The sequence below is a fragment of the Oncorhynchus keta genome, chromosome 11, assembly GCF_023373465.1.
Source record: "Oncorhynchus keta strain PuntledgeMale-10-30-2019 chromosome 11, Oket_V2, whole genome shotgun sequence".
Lineage (NCBI taxonomy): Eukaryota > Metazoa > Chordata > Actinopteri > Salmoniformes > Salmonidae > Oncorhynchus > Oncorhynchus keta.
Window position 1 is genome coordinate 11,531,713 of NC_068431.1, and position 25,000 is coordinate 11,556,712.

Sequence of the window (25,000 nt, forward strand, 5' to 3'; positions counted from 1 at the left end):
TATCAAGTTCACATTTTTTTACATAGACATGCAACCATATCTACAGCCATATTGGCAAAACCCCCCCCAAATCAATTTCAAATACACTATATATACAAAAGTATGTGGACACCCCTTCAAATGAGTGGATTTGGCTATTTCAGCCACACCTGTTGCAGACAAGTACAGTTAAAGTCGAAAGTTTACATGCACCGTAGCCAAATACATTTTTTTTTCACAATTCCTGACATTTAATCCTAGTAAAAATTCCCTGTCTTTGGTCAGTTAGGATCACTACTTTATTTTAAGAATGTGAAATGTCAGAATAATAGTAGAGAGAAAGATTTATTTCAGCGTTTTATTTCTTTCATCACATTCTCAGTGGGTCAGAAGTTTACATACACTCAATTAGTATTTGGTAGCATTGCCTTTAAATTGTTTAACTTGGGTCAAATGTTTCAGGTAGCCTTCCACAAGCTTCCCACAATAAGTTGGGTGAATTTTGGCCCATTCCTCCTGACAGAGCTGGTGTAACTGAGTCAGGTTTGTAGGTCTCCTTGCTCGCAAATGGTTTTTCAGTTCTGCCCACACATTTTCTATAGGATTGAGGTCAGGGCTTTGTGATGGCCACTCCAATACATTGACTTTGTTGTCTTTAAGCCATTTTGTCACAACTTTGGAATATGCTTGGGGTCATTATCCATCTGGAAGACCCATTTGCAACCAAGCTTTAACTTCCTGTCTGATGTCTTGAGATGTTGCTTCAATATATCCACATAATTTTCTTTCCTTATGATGCCATCTATTTTGTGAAGTGTACCTGTCCCTCCTGCAGCAAAGCACCCCCACAACATGATGCTCCCACCCTTGTGCATCACGGTTGGGATGGTGTTCTTTGGCTTGCAAGCATCCCCCTTTTTCCTCCAAACATAACGATGGTTATCATGGCCAAACAGTTCTATTTTTGTTTCATCAGACCAGAGAAAATGTATCAAAAAGTACAATCTTTGTCCCCATGTGCAGTAGCAAACCGCAGTGTATGTAACCGTAGTGTAGTGTATGTAAACTTCTGACCCACTGGAATTGTGATACAGTGAATTATAAGTGAAATAATGCCCCAGTCTCTCTGTGATGTCACAGTCTCTCTGTGATCCCCCAGTCTCTCTGTGATCCCCAGTCTCTCTGTGATGCCCCAGTCTCTCTGTGATGCCCCAGTCTCTCTGTGATCCCCCAGTCTCTCTGTGATGCCCCAGTCTCTCTGTGATCCCCCAGTCTCTCTGTGATACCCCAGTCTCTCTGTGATCCCCCAGTCTCTCTGTGATCCCCCAGTCTCTCTGTGATGCCCCAGTCTCTCTGTGATCCCCCAGTCTCTCTGTGATGCCCCAGTCTCTCTGTGATGCCCCAGTCTCTCTGTGATGCCCCTGTCTCTCTGTGATGCCCCAGTCTCTCTGTGATGCCCCAGTCTCTCTGTGATGCCCCAGTCTCTCTGTGATCCCCCAGTCTCTCTGTGATCCCCCAGTCTCTCTGTGATCCCCCAGTCTCTCTGTGATGCCCCAGTCTCTCTGTGATCCCCCAGTCTCTCTGTGATGCCCCAGTCTCTCTGTGATCCCCCAGTCTCTCTGTGATGCCCCAGTCAGGCATGCACACACGCATACTGGCACACGCACGTGCACACACTGGCAGCGTGCGCACACACACACATTTTTATCCTGTCTGTGCAGTGATAAATGCAACCCCCAGCCTGTCTCCCCACAGACACACACGCACACGCACACACACCACACACTTTACACTTAGAATGAGATTTCTACAGTTCTCAGCCATAATCCCTCATTCTCTAATGGTCTATAGGCTCAGCACGGAGAAGGGGAAAATATTGAGCGGAGAGAGAAACAGAGAGAAACAGGGAGAGAGACAGAGAGAGACAGATAGAGACAGAACCAAATGTTTTCCTGGCCCACCACTCCACCCTGGACTTGAACAGGTCCACCTCTACAAGGCAGCAGTGCCCACCTTTGCCCGGACTCTAAAGGACATCGCTCTCAAACGTATCCCCAACACTTCACACAGGAGCAACAGATCAATAGACACCCCACCCAGACCAGAGAGACACCCTCCCAGACCTGCGGGACCCCCCCCCACACATAAAGGACCCACGCTAAGAGGACTTACATCCAGACCACAGCACCCCCAGCCACATCCACACACCCACCCCAACCAATCAACACCCCCCCATGTCAACCTTGCCCACACCCCATTTAGGCCCCCTCAGATCAGACCTATGCCCCTCCTGTCCACCCCATGCACCCCACCCCCGCAAAGGGGGCCTCAACATGGAAGTCACACGTACGCCCAGGTAGTGAGCGGGCAAACAGGCCCAACCCCCACTCTTACACTCGCCCAGGCCAATGTCATGTACCAGATGCTCAGCAGGCTCTGCTCACACATACTGGCCTGAGGCCAAACTACACGACCAACAACATTGGACACTTTATGGAACACAAAGCTCACTATATTATCCTGGAATATCCAAGGCCTGAGGTCATCTGCCTTTGGCCTAAAGAGCAGGAACCCGGACTTCACCAAAGAAATCGTTAATACAGACATTGTCATCCTGCAAGAAACCTGGTATAGAGGAGACGAACCCACTGGTTGCCCTCTAGGTTACAGAGAGCTGGTAGTCCTATCTACCAAACTACCAGGTGTGAAACAGGGAAGGGACTCAGGGGGATGCTAAAGAATGCAAAAATCGAAGAAAGAAATTGAGAAACCTGTCCAACCGAAAACATAGAGACCTGGAAAACCTGAGTCTACGCCTTCACTATGGTGAATCACTAAAACAATACAGAAATACACTACGGAAAAAGAAGGAACAGCATGTCAGAAATCAGCTCAATGCAATTGAAGAATCCATAGACTCTAACCACTTCTGGGAAAATTGGAAAACACTAAACAAACAACAATATGAAGAATTATCTATCCAAAATGGAGATGTATGGGTAAACCACTTCTCCAATCTTTTTGGCTCTATAACAAAGCATAAAGAGCAAAAACATATACATGATCAAATACAGATCTTAGAATCAACTATTAAAGACCCACTGGAACCCACTGGATTTTCCAATTACATTGAATGAGTTACAGGACAAAATAAAAACCCTCCAACCCAAAAGGCCTGTGGTGTTGATGGTATCCTCAATGAAATGATCAAATATACCCTAATATATATATAAATATACCCTAATATAACCCTAACCCTAACCCTAACATCAGCGCCACAGGTAACTTCCACAAAGCTGTGAACGATCTGAGAGACAAGGCAAGAAGTGCATTCTATGCCATCAAAAGGAACATACATTTCAACATACCAATTAGGATTTGGCTAAAAATACTTGAATCAGTCATAGAGCCCATTGCCCTTTATGGTTGTGAGGTCTGGGGTCTGCTCACCAACCAAGACTTCACAAAATGGGACAAACACCAGATTGAGACTCTGCATATAGAATTCTGCAAAAATATCCTCCTTGTACAACGTAGAACACCAGATAATGCAGAGCAGAATTAGGCCGATACCCACTAATGATCAAAATCCAGAAAAGAGACGTTAAATTCTATAACCACCTAAAAGGAAGCGATTTCCAAACCTTCCATAACAAAGCCATCACCTACAGAGAGATGAACCTGGAGAAGAGTCCCCTAAGCAAGCTGGTCCTGGGGCTCTGTTCACAAACACAAACACACCCTACAGAGCCCCAGGACAGCAGCACAATTAGACCCAACCAAATAATGAGAAAACAAAAATATAATTACTTGACACATTGGAAAGAATTAACAAAAAAACAGAGCAAACTAGAATGTTATTTGGCCCTACACAGAGAGTACAAAGCGGCAGAATACCTGACCACTGTGACTGACCCAAAAACATATCCACTGATATATGATATATTGTGACAGAGAGGGGGAGTGGGACATGTCCACTGATATATGATATATTGTGACAGAGAGGGGGAGTGGGACATGTCCACTGATATATGATATATTGTGACAGAGAGGGGGAGTGGGACATGTCCACTGATATATGATATATTGTGACAGAGAGGGGGAGTGGGACATGTCCACTGATATATGATATATTGTGACAGAGAGGGGGAGTGGGACATGTCCACTGATATATGATATATTGTGACAGAGAGGGGGAGTGGGACATGTCCACTGATATATGATATATTGTGACAGAGAGGGGGAGTGGGACATGTCCACTGATATATGATATATTGTGACAGAGAGGGGAAGTGGGACATGTCCACTGATATATGATATATTGTGACAGAGGGGAAGTGGGACATGTCCACTGATATATGATATATTGTGACAGAGAGGGGGAGTGGGACATGTCCACTGATATATGATATATTGTGACAGAGAGGGGAAGTGGGACATGTCCACTGATATATGATATATTGTGACAGAGAGGGGGAGTGGGACATGTCCACTGATATATGATATATTGTGACAGAGAGGGGGAGTGGGACATGTCCACTGATATATGATATATTGTGACAGAGAGGGGGAGTGGGACATGTCCACTGATATATGATATATTGTGACAGAGAGGGGAAGTGGGACATGTCCACTGATATATGATATATTGTGACAGAGGGGAAGTGGGACATGTCCACTGATATATGATATCTTGTGACAGAGAGGGGAAGTGGGACATGTCCACTGATATATGATATATTGTGACAGAGAGGGGGAGTGGGACATGTCCACTGATATATGATATCTTGTGACAGAGAGGGGGAGTGGGACATGTCCACTGATATATGATATATTGTGACAGAGAGGGGGAGTGGGACATGTCCACTGATATATGATATCTTGTGACAGAGAGGGGGAGTGGGACATGTCCACTGATATATGATATATTGTGACAGAGAGGGGGAGTGGGACATGTCCACTGATCTATGATATCTTGTGACAGAGAGGGGAAGTGGGACATGTCCACTGATATATGATATCTTGTGACAGAGAGGGGGAGGCGAATGCTTGGCTGACCATTATTGGGTATCTGTCTGATAGGGATCACAAACCATCTGTCAATGCCCCCCCCCCCCACACACACACAGGCAGGGCCCAGCCTGGCACAGCACGGCCAATGTGATTATCAGATATGAGTCTGCTAGCATGATGAGTGTCTCTCAGCACCAGGGTCACAACATCACACAGCGGAGGTGGAGGAGGAGCATGCTGCAGAGACTGCTGAGGTCATTAACTCATACCTCAATGTCTGTTCGTCAGATGAAGCAGCCAGCGCTGAGAGGAACTGCTTCCATCTACAATTACTACTCATTAGAAAGAACTGGACGTGAATCAATCCAAGTGGGTAATATGTTCACTTGAGATAGGATAGGAGACGCATAGCAAACCCAGCGGCAGGTTTCCTAGTGGTTAGAGCGTTGGGGGTGTGGGGGGTGGGGCAGGTTTCCTAGTAGTGGTCGTTGGGGGTGTGGGGGGGGGTTAGGTTTCCTAGTGGTTAGAGCGTTGGGGGTGTGGGGGGTGGTCAGAGCGTTGGGGGTGTGGGGGGGTAGGTTTCCTAGTGGTTAGAGCGTTGGGGGTGTGGGGGGGTGGGGCAGGTTTCCTAGTGGTCAGAGCGTTGGGGGTGTGGGGGGGGGTGGGGCAGGTTTCCTAATGGTTAGAGCGTTGGGGGTGTGGGGCAGGTTTCCTAGTGGTCAGAGCGTTGGGGGTGTGGGGCAGGTTTCCTAGTGGTCAGAGCGTTGGGGGTGTGGGGGGGGGGCAGGTTTCCTAGTGGTTAGAGCGTTGGGGGTGTGGGGGTGGGGCAGGTTTCCTAGTGGTCAGAGCGTTGGGGGTGTGGGGGTGGGGGGTGGGGCAGGTTTCCTAATGGTTAGAGCGTTGGGGGTGTGGGGCAGGTTTCCTAGTGGTCAGAGCGTTGGGGGTGTGGGGGGGTGGGGCAGGTTTCCTAGTGGTTAGAGCGTTGGGGGTGTGGGGCAGGTTTCCTAGTGGTTAGAGCGTTGGGCCACTAACCAAAAGGTTGCTGGATCAAATCCCCGACATGACAAGATGAAAATCTGTCGTTCTGCCCCTGTGCAAGACAGTTAACCCACTGTTCCCCAGGTGCCGAAAATATGGATGTCGATTAAGGAAGCCCACCACACCTCTCTGATTCAGAGGGGTTGGGTTAAATGTGGAAGACACATTTCAGTTGAATATAATCAGTTGTACAACTGATTAGGTATCCCCCTTTCCCTCAACCCAAATTGATAGTAAATCCTCCTTCAAGTGTACCGTCTCACCCAAAACCCACAGTGGTTCTGAGGAAGAGGATTCACTGTGGACATTTTCAATAACATTGATCCCGTATTGGGGTCACTTAGGGTTAAGTGTAGTCAGTAAGGTCCCCTGCAGGCCAGGGAAATGGGACAGACTGACAGTGAATTCTGCATCCTCTCTGAATGGTGACATCATGTTTTCTCTCAGAATGACTGACAGCCAGGAGTCCCAATCATCTGTGAACCTGGGAGTCTCTAACTGAGCAGACCTGGAACACTGTCCCTCCCTCCCACCAGCTTGTTCCCATTCCATTATGTTTCACAATCCCATCTCTCTCTCAGGCATCATGTGCTTCCTATTGATTTCCAAAGGCTGTGTTGTGTAAGGGTCAATTTGGGTCCAGAGTGGAAAATAAGAGCATGAAGAGATAAGGATGATTGGGGCGAGCCAGGGGTCCAAATATTGATATGGTTTCTGCACAGCTCACTTTTCTAAATCAATCTTATATTTACTGAGGAGGACTGAGCTCTTGAACAAAGGAAAATGTGTCAATTTCACTATCTTTTTTTTTTATCTATAAGAGAGTGGTGAAGAAAAGGAAGAGGATGTTTGTTCTAGGTTGTTCTTTCACGTATCACAAGGATGATGAACATGTGTATTTTGGGGTGTATAAAGAACAGAAAACAAGCACCAGATATAACCTGTATGGTATCACGGTCTTATCATCTGAAAGCTGCCGTTGGAGCTGATATGAACATGTGACTAACATCCGGCTGTCTGTGTTTCCATGGAGACGGGGCTGATATTTGATTAGGGCTGAAAACACATATCTCACTGTAAATATCTAGATTTTTTTTAAATGTTCTTTTTCTAAATAAGCTTTGTTGTACAATTTAAAGTTAAAATATACAGCATTTAAAACAGTCAGCAATAACCTAATGAATTCAGAGTTTGTGTAATTACCTAGGCTGAATATGAGCCTTACACCACCATAAAACCCACTAATCATTTAATTATTCTATCAAAAATAGTTTAACCTGCTGTTTTTGTAATAATCACTGATCTGGCTTTCAGGTCGGTCTATAAAAATGCCCTTTTTGTTATAAATATAACCAGAACCATGAATAATCACTGATAATGTAGCAGGCATTATAGAAAATCAACACTGGTCTCACAAACAATCTCTCAAGCACAAGCCCACGTGCTAGTGAGTAGTTAACTCATTTATTTATTACAAGTTTAGCCAATTTGGATAATAATTTCACAAGCTGTGAATTCAGTTAACAAGGCAAATTGTAAATCTCTCACAAGCAATCTCTCAAGCACAAGCCCACGTGCTAGTGAGTAGTTAACTCATTTATTTATTTCAAGTTTAGCCAATTAGGATCCAGGTATAATTTCACAAGCTGTGAATTCAGTTAACAAGGCCTGTCCACGTTGTTCAGATGTTGGAATCAACTGGCCTACCTCAGAATGAGAACGAGTTGCCAATTCCTTATATAATTGGTTTATGCTTATTGCACATTTATAAAACACACACTAAACTAGAGGTCGACCGATTAATCAGAATGGACGATTAATTAGGGCCGATTTAAATTTTTCATAACAATCGGAAATCTGTATTTTTGGGCGCCGATTTTGCCGTTTTCTTTTTTTTACACCTTTATTTAATCTTTATTTAACTAGGCAAGTCAGTTAAGAACACATTCTTATTGTCAATGACGGCCTAGGAACGGTGGGTTAACTGCCTTGTTCAGGGGCAGAACAACAGATTTTTACCTTGTCAGCTCGGGGATTCAATCTTGCAACCTTTCAGTTAACTAGTCCAACTCTCTAACCACCTCCCTCTCATTGCACTCTACGAGGAGCCTGCCTGTTACGCGAATGCAGTAAGAAGCCAAGGTAAGTTGCTAGCTAGCATTAAACTTATCTTATAAAACACACTCAATCAATCAATCATAATCACTAGTTAACTACACATGGTTGATGATATTACTAGTTTATCTAGCGTGTCCTGCGTTGCATATAATCGATGCGGTGCGCATTCGCGAAAAAGGACGGTCGTTGCACCAACGTGTACCTAACCATAAACACCAATGTAGTAGAAGTATATATTTTTAAACCTGCATATTTAGCTAAAAGAAATCCAGGTTAGCAGGCAATATTAACCAGGTGAAATTGTGTCATTGCATGCAGAGTCAGGGTATATGAGATAATAATAAACGTTTTGTTTTCGAAATTATAGTTTCCGGATTCGACCATATTAATGACCAAAGGCTCGTATTTCTGTGTGTTATATGTTATAATTAAGTCTATGATTTGATATTTGATAGAACAGTCTCACTGAGCGATGGTAGGCACCAGCAGGCTCGTAAGTGTAACGGCTCTCTTCTATCTCCTCCTCTGACGAAGAGGTAGAACAAGGATCGGACCAAAATGCAGCGTGATGATGATTCATGATATTTTAATGAAGGAAAAACTATGCATACAGAAACTACAAAAATAACTAAATGAAATAACGAAAACCGAAACAGCCCTATCTGGTGCAAACACAAAGACAGGAACAATCACCCACAATCACACAGTGAAACCCAGGCTACCTAAGTATGGTTCCCGATCAGAGACAACGAGAATCACCTGACTCTGATTGAGAACCGCCTCAGGCAGCCATAGACTATGCTAGACAACCCTACTCAACCACAATCCCAATACCTACTAAACCCCAATACAAAAACACACCACAAAATAAACCCATGTCACACACTGGCCTGACCAAATAAATAACGAAAACACAAAATACTAAGACCAAGGCGTGACAGAACCCCCCCAAGGTGCGGACTCCCGGCCGCACACCTAAACCCATAGGGGAGGGTCCGGGTGGGCGTCTGCCCACGGTGGCGGCTCCGGCTCGGGACGTGGACCCCACTCCAACCAAGTCTTAGTCCCCCTGTAATGCGTCCTTTGATTGGCGACCCTCGCCGCCGACCTTGGCCTAATAACCCTCACCAAGGACCCCACTGGACTGAGGGGCAGCTCGGGACTGAGGTGGAAGCTCCGGACTGAGGGGAAGCTCGGGACTGAGAGGAAGCTCGGGACTGAGGCGAAGCTCGGAACTGAGGGGAAGCTCAGAACTGAGGGGAAGCTCGGCACTGAGGGGAAGCTCGGCACTGAGGGGAAGCTCGGCACTGAGGGGAAGGTCAGCACTGAGGGGAAGCCCAGTACTGAGAGGAAGCCCAGTACTGAGAGGAAGCCCAGTACTGAGAGGAAGCTCAGGCAGGTAGTTGGATCCGGCAGATCCTGGATGACTGGCGGATCTAGAAGAGTCTGGCTGACTGGCAGATCTGGAAGAGTCTGGTTGGCAGGTCTGGAAGAGTCTGAGAATGGCAGGTCTGGAAGAGTCTGGCTGACTGGATCTAGAAGAGTCTGGCTGACTGGCAGATCTGGAAGAGTCTGGTTGACTGGCAGGTCTGGAAGAGTCTGGCTGACTGGCAGATCTGGCTGTTCCATGTAGACTGACAGCTCTGGCTGCTCCATGCAGACTGGCAGCCCTGGCTGCTCCATGCAGACTGGCAGCCCTGGCTGCTCCATGCAGACTGACAGCCCTGGCTGCACAATGCAGACTGACATCCCTGGCTGCACCATGCAGACTGACAGCTCTGGCTGCTCCATGCAGACTGACAGCTCTGGCTGCTCCATGCAGACTGACAGCTCTGGCTGCTCCATGCAGACTGACAGCTCTGGCTGCTCCATGCAGACTGACAGCTCTGGCTGCTCCATGCAGACTGACAGCTCAGGCTGCTCCATGCAGGCTGGCAGCTCTGGCTGTGCTGAACAGGCAGGAGACTCCAGCAGCGCTGTAGAGGAGGAAGGCTCTGGCAGCGCTGAACATGCGGGAGACTCCGGCAGCGCAGGAGAGGAGGAATGCTCTGGCTGCGCTAAACAGGCGGGAGACTCCGGCAGCGCAGGAGAGGAGGAAAGCGCTGGCTGCACTGAACAGGCGGGAGGCTCCGGCAGCGCTAAACAGGTGGGAGACTCCGACAGCACTGGAGAGGAGAAAGGCTCTGGCTGCGCTGAACAGGCGAGGCGCACTGAAGGCCTGGTGCGTGGTGCTGGAACTGGTGGTACTGGACCGAGGACACGCACAGGAAGCCTGGTGCGGGGAGCTGCCACCGGAGGACTGGTGTGTGGAGGTGGCACTGGATAGACCGGACCGTGCAGGCGCACTGGAGCTCTTGAGCACCGAGCCTGCCCAACCTTACCTGGCTCGATGCCCACTCTAGCCCGGCCAATACGAAGAGCTGATATGTACCGCTCCGGGCTATGCACCCGCACTGGAAACACCGTGCGCTCCATAGCATAAACACGGTGCCTGCCCGGTCTCTCTAGCCCCCCGGTAAGCACAGGGAGTTTGCGCAGGTCTCCTACCTGGCATAGCCATACTCCCTGTGAGCCCCCCCCAAAAAGATTTTGGGGTTGACTCTCAGGCTTCCATCCGCGTCGCCGTGCTGCCTCCTCATACAAGCGCCTCTCCGCTTTCGCCGCCTCCAGTTCTTCCTTGGGGCGGCGATATTCTCCAGGCTGAGCCCAAGGTCCTTCACCGTCCAGTTCGTCCTCCCATGTCCAGTCCTTCTCTCGCTGCACCTTGGCGCGGCTACACTCCCCTGGTTTAGTCCAGGGTCCTCTCCCGTCGAGGATTTCCTCCCAAGTCCAGAAATTCTTGTCGCGCTGCTCCTGCTGCTGCTGTTGCCTATTACCACGCCACTTGGTCCGGGTGTGGTGGGTGATTCTGTAACGGCTCTCTTCTATCTCCTCCTCTGACGAAGAGGTAGAACAAGGATCGGACCAAAATGCAGCTTGATGATGATTCATGATATTTTAATGAAGGAAAAACTATGCATACAGAAACTACAAAAATAACTAAATGAAATAACGAAAACCGAAACAGCCCTATCTGGTGCAAACACAAAGACAGGAACAATCACCCACAAACACACAGTGAAACCCAGGCTACCTAAATATGGTTCCCCATCAGAGACAACGAGAATCACCTGACTCTGATTGAGAACCGCCTCAGGCAGCCATAGACTATGCTAGACAACCCTACTCAACCACAATCCCAATACCTACTAAACCCCAATACAAAAACACACCACAAAATAAGACCAAGGCGTGACAGTAAGCATTCATTCAAACAGCACTTTCGTGCGTTTTGCCAGCAGCTCTTCCCTGTGCTTCAAGCATTGTGTTGTTTATGACTTCAAGCCTATCAACTCCCGAGATTAGGCTGGTGTAACCGATGTGAAATGGCTAGCTAGTTAGCGGGGTGCGCGCTAATAGCGTTTCAAACGTCACTCGCTCTGAGACTTGGAGTGGTTGTTCCCCTTGCTCTGCATGGGTAATGCTGCTTCGAGGGTGGTTCCTCTTCGAGCCCAGGTAGGAGCGAGGAGAGGGTCGGAAGCTATACTGTTACACTGGCAATACTAAAGTGCCTATAAGAACATCCAATAGTCAAAGGTATATGGAATACAAATGGCATAGAGGGAAATAGTCCTATAATTCCTATAATAACTACAACCTAAAACTTCTTACCTTGGAATATTGAAGTCTCATGTTAAAAGGAACCACCAGCTTTCATATGTTCTCATGTTCTGAGCAAGGAACTTAAATGTTAGCTTTCTTACATGGCACATATTGCACTTTTACTTTCTTCTCCAACATTTAGTTTTTGTATTATTTAAACCAAATTGAACATGTTTCATTATTATTTGAGGCTAAATCGATTTCTATTGATGTATTATATTAAGTTAAAATAAGTGTTCATTCAGTATTGTTGTAATTGTCATTGTATAACAATCTTTATTTGACTAAAATGCTGCTAGCATTGGTACCATAATGCTCGCACGACAAACCTAGCATAAATTTTCCAGAATTTTCATTGGTGTCACGCCTACTCCCAGGACCCCGGCGTTCGACGTCACCGGTCTACTAACCACCGGTCCTGGCAATCATTATTACGCACACCTGGTCCCCATCATTACGCACACCTGGTCCCCATCATTACGCACACCTGGTCCCCATCATTACGCACACCTGCTCCCGATAATTACACACACCTGGTCCCCATCATTACACACACCTGGTCCCCATCATTACGCACACCTGGTCCCCATCATTACGGACACATGGTCCCCATCATTACACACACCTGGTCCCCAGAATCACGCACACCTGGTCCCCATCATTACACACACCTGGTCCCCAGAATCACGCACACCTGGTCCCCATCATTATGCACACCTGGTCCCCATCATTATGCACACCTGGTCCCCATCATTATGCACACCTGGTCCCCATCATTATGCACACCTGGTCCCCATCATTACGCACACCTGCTCCCCATCATTACGCACACCTGGTCCCCATCATTACGCACACCTGGTCCCCATCATTACGCACACCTGGTCCCCATCATTACGCACACCTGGTCCCCATCATTATGCACACCTGGTCCCCATCATTATGCACACCTGGTCCCCATCATTATGCACACCTGGTCCCCATCATTACGCACACCTGCTCCCCATCATTACACACACCTGGTCCCATCATTACACACACCTGGTCCCCATCATTACGCACACCTGGTCTCCATCATTACGCACACCTGGTCCCCATCATTACGCACACCTGGTCCCCATCATTACACACACCTGGTCCCCATCATTACGCATGGTCCCCATCATTACACACACCTGGTCCCCATCATTACACACCTGGTCCCCAGAATCACGCACACCTGGTCCCCATCATTACGCACACCTGGTCTCCATCATTACGGACACCTGGTCCCCATCATTACGCACACCTGGTCCCCATCATTACGCACACCTGGTCCCCATCATTACACACCTGGTCCCCATCATTACGCACACCTGGTCCCCATCATTACGCACACCTGGTCTCCATCATTACGGACACCTGGTCCCCATCATTACGCACACCTGGTCCCCATCATTACGCACACCTGGTCCCCATCATTACGCACACCTGGTCCCCATCATTACGGACACCTGGTCCCCATCATTACGCACACCTGGTCCCCATCATTACGCACACCTGGTCCCCATCATTACGCACACCTGGTCCCCATCATTACGCACACCTGGTCCCCATCATTACACACACCTGGTCCCCATCATTACGCACACCTGGTCCCCATCATTACGCACACCTGGTCCCCATCATTACGGACACCTGGTCCCCATCATTACGCACACCTCCCCCCGTCATTACACCTACCTGGTCCCCATCATTACACACACCTGGTCCCCAGAATCACGCACTCCTGGTCCCCATCATTACACCACACACCTGGTCCCCAGAATCACGCACACCTGGTCCCCATCATTACGCACACCTGGTCCCCATCATTACGGACACCTGGTCCCCATCATTACGCACACCTGGTCCCCATCATTACACACACCTGGTCCCCATCATTACACACACCTGGTCCCCAGAATCACGCACACCTGGACCCCATCATTACGGACACCTGGTCCCCATCATTACGCACACCTGGTCCCCATCATTACGGACACCTGGTCCCCATCATTACGCACACCTGGTCCCCATCATTACACACACCTGGTCCCCATCATTACACACACACCTGGTCCCCAGAATCACGCACACCTGGACCCCATCACGGACACCTGGTCCCCATCATTACGCACACCTGGTCCCCATCATTACGGACACCTGGTCCCCATCATTACGGACACCTGGTCCCCATCATTACGGACACCTGGTCCCCATCATTACGGACACCTGGTCCCCATCATTACGCACACCTGGTCCCCATCATTATGCACACCTGGTCTCCATCATTACATGGTCCCCATCATTACGCACACCTGGTCCCCATCATTACGCACACCTGGTCCCCATCATTACGCACACCTGGTCCCCATCATTACACACACCTGGTCCCCATCATTACGCACACCTGGTCCCCATCATTACGCACACCTGGTCCCCATCATTACACACACCTGGTCCCCATCATTACGCACACCTGGTCCCCATCATTACGCACACCTGGTCCCCAGAATCACGCACACCTGGTCCCCATCATTACGCACACCTGGTCCCCATCATTACGGACACCTGGTCCCCATCATTACGCACACCTGGTCCCCATCATTACGCACACCTGGTCCCCATCATTACGCACACCTGGTCCCCATCATTACGCACACCTGGTCCCCATCATTACGCACACCTGCTCCCCGTCATTACACACACCTGGTCCCCATCATTACACACACCTGGTCCCCAGAATCACGCACACCTGTTCCCCATCATTACACACACCTGGTCCCCAGAATCACGCACACCTGGACCCCATCATTACGCACACCTGGTCCCCATCATCCACACCTGGACCCCATCATTACGCACACCTGGTCCCCATCATTACGCACACCTGGTCCCCATCATTACACACACCTGGACCCCATCATTACGCACACCTGGTCCCCATCATTACGCACACCTGGTCCCCATCATTACGCACACCTGGTCCCCATCATTACGCACACCTGGTCCCCATCATTATGCACACCTGGTCCCCATCATTACACACACCTGGTCCCCAGAATCACGCACACCTGGACCCCATCATTACGCACACCTGGTCCCCATCATTACACACACCTGGTCATTACGCACACCTGGTCCCCATCATTACGCACACCTGGTCCCCATCATTACACACACCTGGTCCCCATCATTACGGACACCTGGTCCCCATCATTATGCACACCTGGTCCCCATCATTACGCACACCTGGTCCCCATCATTACGCACACCTGCTCCCCATCATTACGCACACCTGGTCCCCATCATTATGCACACCTGGTCCCCATCATTACACACACCTGGTCCCCAGAATCACGCACACCTGGACCCCATCATTACGCACACCTGGTCCCCATCATTACACACACCTGGTCCCCATCATTACGCACACCTGGTCCCCATCATTACGCACACCTGCTCCCCATCATTACGCACTCCTGCTCCCCATCATTACGCACACCTGGTCCCCATCATTACGCACACCTGGTCCCATCATTACACACACCTGGTCCCCATCATTACACACACCTGGTCCCCAGAATCACGCACACCTGGTCCCCATCATTACGCACTCCTGCTCCCCATCATTATGCACACCTGGACCTCATCATCACCCCGATTACTCTCCCTTTACTTAGCCCTCAGTAGCCTCAGTCATTAGACAGTATTGGTTTTATTTACGTTCTGTACGATTCTCCTGTTTTGTTTATCTTCATGCTTCTTACTATTAAACTAACCTTCTGCACCTGCTTCCTGACTACAATTGGTACATCCGTTTTAGTAGTGTCTGACGCAAAGCCGGAGGTTTCATTCTCACCAAAATCTGTCCAAAATAAGCCCAATGCATTTCTATGCGCTTATTTTGAACCTAAGCATGTCGCCTGCCTTCCCGCCTTTGGCACAACGACTCCCATTGTTAGGGCGGAGACATTAGCATCATCATTAAATACACATCTCTGGTGTAAATAGGAAGGTGTATAGCACAGAAGGAGCGAACGAGACGAAACCAAAAAAACAATGAGAACAAGAGGACGCTCATAAAAACGAAAAATACAAAAAACCTTGATTCTGCAAACATACATTTGAATTAATCAAATGTATTTGATATATCGCCCAGCCCTATATTTGACCCCATGCTGACCCCTGGGTACAAACTGGTGTAGACAGATGGGTCACCCCAGGACCTGGCTAATGTGTGGTCAGCAGCATGGGTGCCTGGTGTCACACCCCCATCTAAGAACCGGACAATCCCCTCCCCACCCCCACACTGACAGACACGTGCATTTGGCAAGATCTGAAACCAGGCCGGTTTCTTGAATCTCTCGGTGGCACTGGGAGAGATGGAGGCTTAGGCTGCCATGGGGAGCGATAATGTCACAGGTTGCCAGAGGAAGGAAAACAGACGCATTCAAATTCTGTATGTAGCACTGCAAATGTGGGCACAGAGATGACCGGGCAGGCTGTGGTGACACTGTAGTGGGGGAAGGGTTGGCATCTTACCCGCAGGGCGGTGATGGTGGTGGGGTCTCGGATCCTCCCTTCCTCGTCCTTCAGGTTGTAGCCCTCCGGTCTCTTGTCCCGCTCACTGACCTTCCACAGCTTCACTGTTTTATCTGCAGGGAGGAGAGGAGGAGGAAGAGGAGGAGGAAGAGGAGGAAGGAGGTTGAGGAGAAGGAGGGGAGGGAGGGGTGGAGGAGGGGAAAGAGGGATGAGTAACAGCAGGCTTGGGATTGGCTAAAGGAAAGGTGTGATGGCCTGGCTGGCTGGCTGGCTGTACTAAGGAGAGGAGGGGGACTCAGTAGTCTGCTGTGCTGCTACAGTATTGGAAGCAGGCCACTGCTGAGGTTTGGCATGACATAAATAGATAAGAAATATATCAGCCTCCAATTAACCTGATCAAAGTTCCTGATGCCAGCCTAGCTTGTTCCACTGATGTCCAGGAGTCTGTGTGCTGATTCAAGTTCCCCGTCAAATACATTGACTGAAAGGCGAAAGGAAAGGTACGGCAGTATTGTAAAGGTCACTTCCTGTCTCTGGTGGCACTTAACTCAACATAAAACAGCTGCTTGGCTAACATCAATGGGCCTTATAATACAATAAATAAAGTAATGGCGGTATTGGAACCATTAACAAACATTAACATCGACTGGTCTAGTGAGCAGTTAGATATGCTGATGTTACTAGAACAAACAGGAGTAGAAGGTGCGCCACCAACGTGCAACCAAAATATAGTGTGAGCATTTTAGAACGAATAGGCACGACTCTGCTCACATAACGCCAGTTCCATCCTAGATTTCACTAGGACTAGCAGTGTGGCTTGCCATTGGTGGAGAGGAGGAAGTGGCTCACCATTGGTGGAGAGGAGGAAGTAGGCAGCGTTCTGTTGAGGCAGCCATCGTATCTTGTTGATCTTCTCCTCGATCTCCAGGCTCTTCAGGTAGTCAAACTCAGGCTCGTGGCTCTGGAAGGTGCTGTAAACATTATACTCCCCTCTCCTGTGGGGCTGGTTCTTACTCTGAAACAACAACAAGTATGTTTGAGTTTGTGGAAGATGTTCTGCTATTATTCAGCTATTAAGACATGCCCTGCATGACCTAGTCAATACCCACTTTATGTTTGTAAAAACAATGTACATCCAATCCATTATTACTACAACTTGTTATGTTTTACTATTTCATTGTTAGTATTGTTATTGACTAATGTACTGCATTGTTGAGGGAGCTAGTACGTTTTGTTGTACATTTTATACCTGCTGTAAACTGTATGTGACTAATACAATTTGATTTGATTTATTTGATAGGCCAGAGTTTCAGCATGAGGATACAGAGAGTGGGGATCGTCCTATTTGCAATGAATAGGCAACATTTCGGAAACAGCAACCCAAGACTTGCACAGCAGCAAATGTGTCGATGGCCTAGTTTCTGCTTTCTATATCAAGTATACATACAGGAGGGGGCTGTCAAAACCCCAGGAACCAACAAACATGGGGACTGTAGTACGTGGACCAGTCACCAAAATCTGTCTCCGGTATCGTACGAGTTGACATAACCGCTGTCATAGTGCAGCCATTTTGCCTCCACGTGGTAGAATTTCAAGAACTCAGGCAAAAGCGGGTTAAATATATTGTAAGGTTGTCAAGATGTGTAGTCAGGGTGGCAGAGATAGCTCAATGGAAACCCAGCAACCTAGCTTCAGCTCAGCCAACACGGCAGGTCAGGTCTCACCTCAGGAAGCTTCAGAATCAATATTGCCAAATCAGATGACCAAACAGGAGGGGGGTATTAATGGAAACAGATTTGCCTTCTGCGGGGGTAAAGACAGGGGAAGGGGGAAAGGAGGGGGTTTGACGAGAGACGAGAGCGCCTCTGGTGTGGGGATTAGTGGATACTATGGAGCGCTTTGAAATCAGCCGGAAAGAAAAAGAAGGGAAAGGAGGAAGAGGAAGAAAGTGGGATTCAGTCAGTCAGTCAGTCCCTGAAAGGGGGATTCAGCCAGTCAGTCAGTCAGTCCCTGAAAGGGGGATTCAGCCAGTCAGTCAGTCCCTGAAAGGGGGATTCAGCCAGTCAGTCAGTCCCTGAAAGGGGGATTCAGCCAGTCAGTCAGTCCCTGAAAGGGGGATTCAGCCAGTCAGTCAGTCCCTGAAAGGGGGATTCAGTCAGTCAGTCAGTCCCTGAAAGGGGGATTCAGCCAGTCAGTCAGTCCCTGAAAGGGGCCAGTCATTCAGCCAGTCAGTCAGTCCCTGAAAGGGGATTCAGTCAGTCAGTCAGTCCCTGAAAGGGGATTCAGTCAGTCAGTCAGTCCCTGAAAGGGGATTCAGTCAGTCAGTCAGTCCCTGAAAGGGGATTCAGCCAGTCAGTCAGTCCCTGAAAGGGGGATTCAGCCAGTCAGTCAGTCCCTGAAAGGGGGATTCAGTCAGTCAGTCAGTCCCCCTGAAAGGGGGATTTAGTCAGTCAGTCAGTCCCTGAAAGGGGATTCAGTCAGTCAGTCAGTCCCTGAAAGGGGGATTCAGTCAGTCAGTCAGTCCCTGAAAGGGGGATTCAGTCAGTCAGTCAGTCCCTGAAAGGGGGATTCAGTCAGTCAGTCAGTCCCTGAAAGGGGGATTCAGTCAGTCAGTCAGTCCCTGAAAGGGGGATTCAGTCAGTCAGTCAGTCAGTCCCTGAAAGGGGGATTCAGCCAGTCAGTCAGTCCCTGAAAGGGGGATTCAGTCAGTCAGTCAGTCCCTGAAAGGGGGATTCAGCCAGTCAGTCAGTCCCTGAAAGGGGGATTCAGTCAGTCAGTCAGTCCCTGAAAGGGGGATTCAGTCAGTCAGTCAGTCCCTGAAAGGGGGATTCAGTCAGTCAGTCAGTCCCTGAAAGGGGGATTCAGTCAGTCAGTCAGTCCCTGAAAGGGGGATTCAGTCAGTCAGTCAGTCAGTCAGTCAGTCCCTGAAAGGGGGATTCAGTCAGTCAGTCAGTCCCTGAAAGGGGGATTCAGTCAGTCAGTCAGTCCCTGAAAGGGGGATTCAGTCAGTCAGTCAGTCCCTGAAAGGGGGATTCAGTCAGTCAGTCAGTCCCTGAAAGGGGGATTCAGTCAGTCAGTCAGTCCCTGAAAGGGGGATTCAGCCAGTCAGTCAGTCCCTGAAAGGGGGATTCAGTCAGTCAGTCAGTCCCTGAAAGGGGGATTCAGCCAGTCAGTCAGTCCCTGAAAGGGGGATTCAGTCAGTCAGTCAGTCCCTGAAAGGGGGATTCAGTCAGTCAGTCAGTCCCTGAAAGGGGGATTCAGTCAGTCAGTCAGTCCCTGAAAGGGGGATTCAGTCAGTCAGTCAGTCCCTGAAAGGGGGATTCAGTCAGTCAGTCAGTCCCTGAAAGGGGGATTCAGCCAGTCAGTCAGTCCCTGAAAGGGGGATTCAGTCAGTCAGTCAGTCCCTGAAAGGGGGATTCAGTCAGTCAGTCAGTCCCTGAAAGGGGATTCAGTCAGTCAGTCAGTCCCTGAAAGGGGGATTCAGTCAGTCAGTCAGTCCCTGAAAGGGGGATTCAGTCAGTCAGTCAGTCCCTGAAAGGGGGATTCAGCCAGTCAGTCAGTCCCTGAAAGGGGGATTCAGTCAGGGGGATTCAGCCAGTCAGTCCCCTGAAAGGGGGATTCAGTCAGTCAGTCAGTCCCTGAAAGGGGGATTCAGTCAGTCAGTCAGTCCCTGAAAGGGGGATTCAGTCAGTCAGTCAGTCCCTGAAAGGGGGATTCAGTCAGTCAGTCAGTCCCTGAAAGGGGGATTCAGTCAGTCAGTCAGTCCCTGAAAGGGGGATTCAGTCAGTCAGTCAGTCCCTGAAAGGGGGATTCAGTCAGTCAGTCAGTCCCTGAAAGGGGGATTCAGTCAGTCAGTCAGTCCCTGAAAGGGGGATTCAGTCAGTCAGTCAGTCCCTGAAAGGGGGATTCAGCCAGTCAGTCAGTCCCTGAAAGGGGGATTCAGTCAGTCAGTCAGTCCCTGAAGTCAGTCCCTGAAGGGGGATTCAGCCAGTCAGTCAGTCCCTGAAAGGGGGATTCAGCCAGTCAGTCAGTCCCTGAAAGGGGGATTCAGTCAGTCAGTCAGTCCCTGAAAGGGGGATTCAGCCAGTCAGTCAGTCCCTGAAAGGGGGATTCAGCCAGTCAGTCAGTCCCTGAAAGGGGATTCAGCCAGTCAGTCAGTCCCTGAAAGGGGGATTCAGCCAGTCAGTCAGTCCCTGAAAGGGGGATTCAGCCAGTCAGTCAGTCCCTGAAAGGGGGATTCAGCCAGTCAGTCAGTCCCTGAAAGGGGGATTCAGCCAGTCAGTCCCTGAAAGGGGGATTCAGCCAGTCAGTCCCTGAAAGTGGGATTCAGTCAGTCCATGACAGGGGGATTCAGTCAGTCAGTCCCTGAAAGTTGGATTCAGTCAGTCAGTCCCTAGAAGTGGGATTCAGTCAGTCAGTCAGTCAGTCCCTGGAAGGGGGATTTAGTCAGTCAGTCCCTGAAAAGGGGATTTAGTCAGTCAGTCCCTGACAGGGGGATTCAGTCAGTCAGTCCCTGGCAGGGGGATTCAGTCAGTCCCTGACAGGGGGATTCAGTCAGTCAGTCCCTGACAGTGGGATTCAGTCAGTCAGTCCCTGAAAGGGGGATTCAGCCAGTCCCTGAAAGGGGGATTTAGTCAGCCAGTCCCTGAAAGGGGGATTCAGTCAGTCAGTCCCTGACAGGGGGATTCAGTCAGTCAGTCCCTGACAGGGGGATTCAGTCAGTCAGTCCCTGACAGGGGGATTCAGTCAGTCAGTCCCTGAAAGGGGGATTCAGTCAGTCAGTCAGTCCCTTAATGGGGGATTCAGCCACTCAGTCCCTGAATGGGGGATTCAGCCACTCAGTCCCTGGAAGTGGGATTCAGTCAGTCAGTCAGTCCCTGACAGGGGGATTCAGTCAGTCAGTCCCTGGAAGTGGGATTCAGTCAGTCAGTCCCTGACAGGGGGATTCAGTCAGTCAGTCCCTGAAAGGGGGATTCAGTCAGTCAGTCAGTCCCCGAATGGGGGATTCAGCCACTCAGTCCCTGGAAGTGGGATTCAGTCAGTCAGTCAGTCCCTGGAAGGGGGATTCAGTCTGTCAGTCCCTGACAGGGGGATTCAGTCAGTCAGTCCCTGACATTCATATTTTCACCACAGTGAGACAGAAGATTCAGACACTGTCTAGTCCTTCCATCCAGCTTCCACAGGAAATGCTATAGGCCTCCCAGAATCAACTGTAATCTCTCCATAATACCTCCTACCTCCTTCCACCACTAGCTCTCCAGGAACAGGGTTGGCGTGAAAACCTACAGGAGGGTAGCTCTCCAGGAACAGGGTTGGAGTGTAAACCTACAGGAGGGTAGCTCTCCAGTAACAGGGTTGGAGTGAAAACCTACAGGACGGTAGCTTTCCAGGTACAGGGTTGGAGTTAAAACCTACAGGATGGTAGCTCTCCAGGAACAGGGTTGGAGTGAAAACCTACAGGAGGGTAGCTCTCCAGGAACAGGGTTGGAGACCGCTGAGTTAGTGACTCAATGAAAAACAGGATGTGATGTGACATGATGAGTACGGAGTCTTGGCTTGTCTTACCTCCTGTTCTCTCTGAAACACCACTACTCTCCCTCCCTTGTCCCCGGTCGCCAGCAGCTCTCCAGTCGGGTTGAACTCCACCGTGGATATGATGTCAGCTGGAACAGAAAACACCATGTTACCTCACTGAGATACACAATACGACAGTAAAGTACATTACCAACCTACTATATGCCTGAAAGAGTCATGTTCTGTTTCCTTCATCTCATTGACAACCGTGAAATCTACTTTCAAAATATAACTATGTGAAATTGAAGTGGTTAATGACTTGAAATAGGTAGGGAAAGACGCAGAGTGGAGTGAAAAGGTCTACTTTCATGTGGTCCTCAAGTCTTTGAAGACCTGCTCTCTCCCGAGCAGAAAGGCCTGCTCAGATAGCATGTCCATGGATCGAATCAATTCTGTGTGCTGCTAGCCTACCTCAGGGCTGATGACAGGCCTGGACCAGCACTACAACAACCTGCAGTCTTCACAATACTACCACCCTCTCGCACCCCACTTGCCCCCCCACTGTCTGTCACCAACCCATTCATATGCAAAACCCTCCCACACATCTCCCAGACACACATCAGATCTCTACAACAACATGGAATGGTGAACATGGAGAATTATCCACAGAGATAGCCTGCTGCTTCCCCCTGTGGCAGGCAAGCGTTCACAATAGGTTGCCGCAACTCAATCGCATGAGATCAGATACAAATGACATCTTTGCTTCCATACGGCGCACACTCAGGGGCACTTCATTCTGTGGTTGACAGTGAAATTTCATGACAAAGGAGCCACCCCACACCCCCCCTCTCTCTCTCTACAATATTAAAGATGATAGATAAACGCTATACACATGTTCATATATAGGCATGGAAGATAGAGTCATTCTTTACTGACCCCAAATGAGTGGCCAGGCAGCCAACCGTTGACAATGATCCAGAACTATTATTATTATCTGCGAGAAACATACTAGACTTCAGAGAATCCACTAAGACAACACTAACAGACATATCTGTGTGTGTGGGACACAAACATCTCAATTAACCCATCACTATTTCAGGGCCTTAGAGAAATGGCAAAGGAAGCTGCTATTTTTGGCTGTCTTGCTTTGTGATGAGGACTATCTAAACCCACAGAGGAAAGTAGAGGACTATCTAAACCCACAGAGGAAAGTAGAGGACTATCTAAACCCACAGAGGAAAGTATAGGACTATCTAAACCCACAGATGAAAGTATAGGACTATCTAAACCCACAGAGGAAAGTAGAGGACTATCTAAACCCACAGAGGAAAGTAGAGGACTATCTAAACCACAGAGGAAAGTAGAATACTATCTAAACCAGAGAGGAAAGTAGAGGGCTATCTAAACCACAGAGGAAAGTAGAATACTATCTAAACCCACAGAGGAAAGTAGAGGACTATCTAAACCACAGAGGAAAGTAGAATAGTATCCAGAGAGGAAAGAGAGGACTATCTAAACCACAGAGGAAAGTAGAGGACTATCTAAACCCACAGAGGAAAGTAGAATACTATCTAAACCAGAGAGGAAAGTAGAGGGCTATCTAAACCACAGAGGAAAGTAGAATACTATCTAAACCCACAGAGGAAAGTAGAGGACTATCTAAACCACAGAGGAAAGTAGAATACTATCTAAACCACAGAGGAAAGTAGAATACTATCTAAACCCACAGAGGAAAGTAGAGGACTATCTAAACCACAGAGGAAAGTAGAATACTATCTAAACCACAGAGGAAAGTAGAATACTATCTAAACCCACAGAGGAAAGTAGAGGACTATCTAAACCTACAGAGGAAAGTATAGGACTATCTAAACCCACAGAGGAAAGTAGAGGACTATCTAAACCCACAGAGGAAAGTAGAGGACAATCTAAACCCACAGAGGAAAGTAGAGGACTATCTAAACCCACAGAGGAAAGTAGAGGACTATCTAAACCCACAGAGGAAAGTAGAGGACAATCTAAACCCACAGAGGAAATTAGAGCACTATCTAAACCACACAGCCAGAGGAAAAGTAGAGGACTATCTAAACCCACAGAGGAAACTAGAGGACTATCTAAACCACAGAGGAAAGTAGAGGACTATCTAAACCCACAGAGGAAAGTAGAGGACTATCTAAACCACAGAGGAAAGTAGAGGACTATCTCAACCCACAGAGGAAAGTAGAGGACTTTATAAACCCACAGAGGAAAGTAGAGGACTATCTAAACCACAGAGGAAAGTAGAGGACTATCTCAACCCACAGAGGAAAGTAGAGGACTTTAGAAACCCACAGAGGAAAGTAGAGGACTATCTCAACCCACAGAGGAAAGTAGAGGACTATCTCAACCCACAGAGGAAAGTAGAGGACTTTATAAACCCACAGAGGAAAGTAGATGACTATCTAAACCACAGAGGAAAGTAGAGGACTATCTAAACCACAGAGGAAAGTAGAGGACTATCTAAACCCACAGAGGAAAGTATAGGACTATCTAAACCCACAGAGGAAACTAGAGGACTATCTAAACCCACAGAAGAAACTAGAGGACTATCTAAACCCACAGAGGAAACTAGAGGACTATCTAAACCCACAGAGGAAAGTAGAGGACTATCTAAACCCACAGAGGAAAGTAGAGGGCTATCTAAACCCACAGAGGAAAGTAGAGGACTATCTAAACCCACAGAGGAAAGTAGAATAATATCTAAACCCACAGAGGAAAGTATAGGACTATCTAAACCCACATAGGAAAGTATAGGACTATCTAAACCCACAGAGGAAAGTAGAATAATATCTAAACCACAGAGGAAAGTAGAGGACTATCTAAACCACACAGAGGAAAGTAGAGGACTATCTAAACCACAGAGGAAAGTAGAATACTATCTAAACCCACAGAGGAAAGTAGAATAATATCTAAACCCACAGAGGAAAGTATAGGACTATCTAAACCCACAGAGGAAAGTATAGGACTATCTAAACCCACAGAGGAAAGTAGAATAATATCTAAACCACAGAGGAAAGTAGAGGACTATCTAAACCCA

The 25,000-nt window shown here is 48.5% G+C and overlaps 1 protein-coding gene and 1 long non-coding RNA gene across 4 annotated transcripts in view; both read right to left on the reverse strand.

The window, feature by feature from the left end:
- LOC118375581 (serine/threonine-protein phosphatase 2A 55 kDa regulatory subunit B beta isoform-like) overlaps positions 1–25,000 on the reverse strand; it is a 167,346-nt gene that overhangs the window by 6,093 nt on the left and 136,253 nt on the right. For 2 of the 3 annotated variants that reach the window (XM_052529454.1, XM_052529455.1), the window contains exons 2-4: positions 21,979–22,076; positions 17,263–17,428; positions 16,414–16,526 (exon numbers count right to left, since the gene is read on the reverse strand). In XM_052529454.1, coding sequence (XP_052385414.1) covers positions 16,414–16,526; positions 17,263–17,428; positions 21,979–22,076 — 377 coding nt within the window. Of the gene's footprint in view, positions 1–16,413; positions 16,527–16,805; positions 16,895–17,262; positions 17,429–21,978; positions 22,077–25,000 lie in introns of those variants that run through there. The other variant, XM_035762157.2, reaches the window with a different exon arrangement.
- LOC127933078 (uncharacterized) lies at positions 14,288–14,615 on the reverse strand. The gene is made up of 3 exons (XR_008147293.1): positions 14,532–14,615; positions 14,394–14,439; positions 14,288–14,347 (listed from the first exon to the last, which is right to left on the reverse strand). It is a non-coding gene; the product is annotated as an uncharacterized LOC127933078 (long non-coding RNA).